Below are 6557 nucleotides of genomic sequence, written 5' to 3'. Positions count from 1 at the left end.
GTGGAGATACTCTTTGATCTTGGGAATCCTTCCTAATTGACTTAAAAGCAAGACCAATAAATCTTGGTAGATGAACAATTGAGTACATTCAGTAATGGTTATCCCAATGTCTTAGAATTATTCCTTGACTCTTGAGAACTTTGAAGTCTAACTTAGAAAGTTGGAGTAACACTTTTCAAGGTGTCTTGAAAAGTATGACAACAATTCAGTGTTATTAAACTCGGATGGTCATTGACTTGGTAAAGGTACTGGATCAATGAGTCATTGGTTCACCCAGTGGGTCAATGGTTGAACCGGGTAACTAGGTTTACATTAAAAATTCTAAAAAATTCATAATATTATGTAACAATATTTAATATTTGTATACTCAAAATATTAAAACATTATCTTGTCTAATTAAACTACAAAAAAAGAAGATTTTAGTATTATAAAATGATACAAGTAAGTTGATAATATCATCAAACAACAAATGAACTATGTTTTAACTTTTAACTACAACAAAAACATACAATAAGTTTAAAATTTAATTAAACAACGAAGATTTTATTATAATGTAAACGAACAATTGACAAACATAACTACAAATAAGTTAAAAGTACTTCTTTTTCACTGAAAAATGACATTGATTTGGTTATTTTTTTATTGACTTGATCGGTCCAATCGGTCCGATCACTCGAGTCACTAGTTTTAAGCTTAAACTAACCGAGTCAACCTGATTTGATGCAAAACCGGTTAGATGAGAGGCTCGGAGTTAGATGTCTGGTTCACGGTTGAACCGGTCACACCAGTCGGTTCGAGCCGAGTTTTACAACACTGCAACAATTAATCATTTACTATGTCTTTATGATGAAACAAAAAACTTCCGTTCACTATATATAGGGGACTTGTGAGGAAGAGACGCAACAAGCAAGTGAGAAAGAACAACATAGAGAGAAAATAAGAAAGTTTATATTTTTATCATTTTCTAGGTGAGATTGAGTGTTATTTCCTTCTCACATTGAATAGATTTTTTCAAGTTAAAATTTTTGATGTTATGCTTCTACTCATCTCTATCTTTTTATACATTTGTCGCTTCCACAAGTGCCCATTTTATATCATACAAAGAAGAGAAATTGATCTAAATTTCCTAATACTTGGTAGTACCAAAAAAATATATATATAATAAAAGAAGCTATAGCAAATTCACAATAAAAAAAATATATGGCTCTTAGAATCGTGAGCAGCGTCACATAAAACAAAAATATCATTACCCATAAGAAACCAAAGTCTATCTTGAGTAGTTAGCCATAAGACAAAGTCATGTTGCGAAATAGAGACAGAAGATTGAAGCACGGAAGCCCAACATATACTTTTATTTAGGTTTTGAGTTGAATTTAAGAGGGAATACATGAAAAGAAAATGGCTGAAAGTCATAAAATACATATATGAAAGATGACTCTAAAATTCATTCTTCATTTTCCCTTCCAAAACTGAATTCATCAACAAATCCTTAAGAATTAAGGGTACAACTACAAATTTAACTGGTTTAACTCATTGTTTCTGGTCTTTTACAAACCATATTTATGCCAAAACACAACCGGTTTATCTAATTGAGTCCGTGATCATTTTTAAATCCACAAATATATCTTTCCCAAACCATATTATACCTTGTAGCTAAATCAACATTATTTTTTTAACAATTTTGCAAGTCTCAGAACACAACCATAATTTAAAACTTCGCAAATTTTGAAGCACTTAATTTTCATCGTCACCCCAAGACCAACCATGACCTGAACTACAATGCCTAAATCCAATTTCTTGTATTGAGTATTCTAACATGAATGTTACATAATAAATATCAAAATAAGTAATGTGAAAAGGTATATTCTCACACTACAAAAGGCAAAACTTGACAAATCCATAGTACACAGCTCCAAAGAAAAAGACATTCTTAAAGTATTGATTTAAGACCCATGCCTTTACCATGAAGAGACCTGAAAAACCTTCTAGATCTATTCATTTTCAATCTAATGAAAGGAACCTTACGTGCAACAGCTTGCCAAATCATTTGGACAGCATCACCTTCCTTAGATGGGAATTGAAACTCGAAAAAATTCTCAATCTCTTTCAACTTGTTCCACATTCTAGTCCATTCATCTCGACCAATACTTGTAATGAAATTTATTAGAAACTTTTTCTTTAGAGCATCCCTTGTACGAACGAATATGCAGAACTTGGTGTAGTCAAGGACATCTTCATATGGAAGTTCAATGTCATCACTTATGATAACAGGAACACAGTGGCTAACAATGGCGTCGAATAATCGATTTGATGATGGGGTATCACCTGCAATGTTAAGGCAGAATTTGGAAGATTGCATGCCTTCAGTAGCTTTCCTAATACCATCTCTTTGAGCACTTCCAAATGAAAAATGCACACCTTTTTCATCTTTTAAGAGAGAATATAGCTGTTGCCTAGCATGACCTCCCTGAGCATGAGAAAAACTCAAGTTTAGGACAATTGAAATTAATAAAGTATAACAATTTCAAAAGGTTAACTAGCAAAAGAAACAACAACAACCGAGTCTTTATCCCATTAGAAAGAAAATGAGTGTTTAATTTGCAAAATATTGTGCCTTTTCTACTAGACATTCCTCAATTAATGAAGTTATTTGATAATCATTCTCAATAACTTTCGGAAAACTTTGTTTTTCTGTCATTAAAACAAATGTATGAGAAGTTTTCTAGAAGAAGAGTTATATCACACTTATATAATTCTCTTATTTACCCTATGTATCCTACATTCACCGTACGGATATTGTGTACTGGGTAATTATGAGTTATACAAAGAACACATCTTTTAGTGTATAGCTGATGTGAATTCCATTCAAATAACACTCACATCAAATTTATCAAACAAGAACAGTAGACACACCATGACATTAGGTATAACCAGTGTTTTAAATTAGAATCCGCAACCGCAATTTCTGCTGCGGTAAATAAAATGTAACCGCAGCTGTTACTGCTACTTAAAGCACTGGGTAGAACATTCAATTCATGGACGAAAAACACAGAAAAGAACTTCAAAGAGGATGCTGCTAAGATAACTAAAAGAGAAATGCTGATAAAAAAGAGAGGATGCTGCTATGTATCAAAGCAAAAGTTAACATGCATCGAAAAAACAAAATCCAGATAAAGCCATTGAAAAACAAATACAAAAACAGAACCAAAAGGTACATGCTGCTAAGAAAATCAAAATAGATATGTGTCAAAGCAAAAGATATATGCTAAGAAAACAAAATCTGTAGCTTATCAATTGCCTTTTCAGATTGCCAATCATATATGAGACTGGACTTGAGTGCAAGAATGACCAATCTCCAAGAACATCTAGATATTCTCATCAAATTTGACCAATCTTGGAATTTAAGGTCCATTGTTATGAGAATAGACGAAGGTGAGCTTAGGTTTCTACATAGTGACTATGAGGTACGAGTTCAAATCCTAGAAATAGTATCCCTCCTTGCAGGATATGACTGGGTATATCTACCCTCCCAAGACTTCACCAGGTAGGAGCTTATAGACGAAGGTGAGCTTCGATGCAACGTTAGATTTCTACTTAGTGACTATGAGGTCACGAATTCATATCCTAGGAATAGCCTCTCTCCTCTTGGGGCATGATTGTGTATATTTACTCTCTCCCAGACTTCACTGGGTGGGAGCCTCATGCACTTGGCCATCATTTTTTGTTTTGTTAAGAGAATAGACCAATCTCATATAAGATTGGCCAATAAGGCAATTGACCACCAACAATGTGTTGGTCTAATAATATAAGACCCCGCTAAATCCCAAAACAACCAAAAGGTTAAAGTTTCGCTTCCCGGATGCGACACTTGTTGGGAGGGGCAGCCATGCACCCCGAAATGAATTAGTTCCTTACCAAAAGGTGAGGGATACCCTTGGTGGTACCAAAAATTAAAGCAATTGACCAGCTGCAAAGGAAATCTTGAAACAGAATACCAGATCCTACTCATATCAATATGGTAAGAACTAAGAACCATAGGGTTCTCTAACTTATGAGTTTTGGAAGTAAAGACTTATTCGTCTTAAAAGATAAAGCAAAAACTAAACCAAGATATTAAGCAGACAGGAACATACATCTTTTCTATTTATTGCTCCTTGGAAGTACAGCAAAGTTGAGCGGCTATCAAAGCTGGAAGAGTCATTCACATAGGATTTGATCACATGTTTATAAGGTGCAATCACATCCTTTTCAACATTGGCTATGTTTGGAGGATATCTTCCAAAATCCGAAAGTATGAATGTAGCAGGCCACAACTTTTTTCTTGCATCTAACATACTATTTGGATGGTGAGCTAAGATCAAATGATCTCTTCCCCCTGACTTCTTCCATTCCTCTTGAGCTGTCAGATACTTCACTAACTTATCTTGCAGTACCTTGTTCATTTTCGAGTATCGGTTATAGCTCAAAGAAGAGAAGAATGGCACAAATATAATATCAGCTTCACTTGAATTGTGAACTCTTATTGCAGTCCTAGAATTGGAGGCTGATTCAGGTAGTTCTGAAACAAGAATATCCAATGTAAGCCAATACTCTATGCTATGCTGCAAATTCAAACCACCAGGGTAATGGGGTAATTTTGTTTTGATATCAGGCCAAACACTTTTCCCTTCAGGTTTCCAATCCAAGAGTCCGAAATGAAACTCTGATGGTAAATCATACATAAAAACTTTGAGAACAACTTTTGCATGCATGCTGCTGCATTTCACATTATCATTTGTTTCAGGTATTTGTTTAGTCTTGTAGTTTGCTTCTACATTTTCATTGTCAACGAGGAGGATTGCTCGGTTCGCGATTGAGGACTCCGAAATCTGATCTTTCGCCACAGAACTTGAATCATCAAAGGTAGAGAAATGCTTGGAATTGGGTAACAAATTATGATCAATGGAAAGGGGAGTATCCTCAGAACTTGTTGAATGCAGAACAAACAACCAAGTGATCATAAAAAAGAGAATCGTCATTGAAAAGAAGCATAACAAGGATTTCCGAGAAACAATTTTGATTGCAGAAGACACATTTCTCTCAACCATTTTAATAGCATTCCAAGAACTCAATACTTGAAAACACCTTCAACTTTGTTATTCTAAATAAACATAACCACATAGCAAACAAAACATTCAAAGCTATAGGACAGAACATAGCATTACACCAAAAAATCTCATTGTGACAATGACCCTGCAACCAATATCCACCTAACAGATTAGAAAATCCAACAAAACCCAAAAAAGATGTGGTTCAAATAAGGTTGTTGTTGCCTTGGAATCTTTGATGCTGAAATGAAGATTCTTTATGTATGTAACTATATAGTTTCTCTATGTTCTTGTGTGTATTTAGTGATATTGTAAAAGTTGGAATAGAAGAAGCAAGCGTGGGAATAGGGTCTAACAGTTGAAGCGTTCTACCAAGCTTAGAAGTCTCCACTATTTTTGGTCTAATTCATGCAACTGAATCAAACTATTCTTTATCAAACTTTCAATTCAAAGTGAGGCAAGGAACTTCGAATCTTAAAAACAATACTGATTTGGAGAGATAATTATATATACTAAAAAATATTAATATTTTATAATGAACCTTTGTTAAACCAAAAAAGCTTTCAATTTCCACATATGCAAAAACAATTAATTTATCCTCTAACTTATTTTTTGTTTTTATGTTGGTACTATAAGTTTCTTTTGCTACAATAAGTCTTGTATGTTATTTTCTATCTTTTAATTGGTCCTTTTAAGTTATTTTCAGTTTCATATTTACAATATAAGTTGTTTTCTATTAAATTTATAGCCTTAAATCCTTCTTTTAAATGTAGTTCCACAAAACTAATAGATAAAGTAGACCTTTACTTTTTGAACTCAAAAACAGATGAAAATTGTGACTTGTCATAAGAAAAATTCATTGATATGACCAAAATAAAACAAAAAGTTATAGGATCAACTTGAAAAGAATAAATGATTTAAAGATCAAATCAATAAGACTGGCATCTTTTGTTGGCAAGTGGTAACTGGTAAGACATGTTTTGTTATATTAAATGTATTAGTATATAAGATTGACTTAAGAAGCTTGAAATTGGTATTTTGTATTGAAAAATATATATATAAATTTTTCTTTAAATTAATCAATTTTAGTGTTATTATAATTTCATTATTGATTCCTTAAACTCAGTCCAAACGCCGAACATAATAAAACTCATTAAAATTAAGAGTAAATTACACTCACATCCTCTGAGTTTTAGTGAAATTACAAAAATTACCCCTCACTTTTCTACACCTACACAAACCTCCCCTAGTTTTTATTATACTTTCATTACACTGACCACCTCTGCATAAGAAATAAGTGTAATCTTTTAAACAAAAAATGTGATAAATGCAATTAAGTTAAACAAAACATGATATATTGTGTAGACAAGTCTAGATAATATACAAATCAATGTATCTTTATTATTTTTGGTTAGAAAATGCATCAACAATTCAAAATGTGATAAATGCAATTAAGTTAAACAAAACATG

General features: G+C 32.9%; 1 protein-coding gene across 1 annotated transcript; it reads right to left on the bottom strand.

The window, feature by feature from the left end:
* Nucleotides 1–1734: 1734 nt before the first annotated feature.
* On the bottom strand, nt 1735–5341 carry LOC109341416 (probable arabinosyltransferase ARAD1). Its single transcript, XM_019579319.1, has 2 exons — nt 4134–5341; nt 1735–2467 (listed from the first exon to the last, which is right to left on the bottom strand). Exons 1-2 carry the CDS (start codon nt 5085–5087, stop codon nt 1931–1933), a joined length of 1491 nt encoding a protein of 496 aa, XP_019434864.1. The 5' UTR covers nt 5088–5341; the 3' UTR covers nt 1735–1930.
* Between the last annotated feature and the right edge of the window lie 1216 nt (nt 5342–6557).

This window comes from Lupinus angustifolius, unplaced genomic scaffold, assembly GCF_001865875.1.
Source record: "Lupinus angustifolius cultivar Tanjil unplaced genomic scaffold, LupAngTanjil_v1.0 Scaffold_461, whole genome shotgun sequence".
Classification (NCBI taxonomy): domain Eukaryota; kingdom Viridiplantae; phylum Streptophyta; class Magnoliopsida; order Fabales; family Fabaceae; genus Lupinus; species Lupinus angustifolius.
This window is presented reverse-complemented; position numbering and strand designations above follow the sequence as displayed.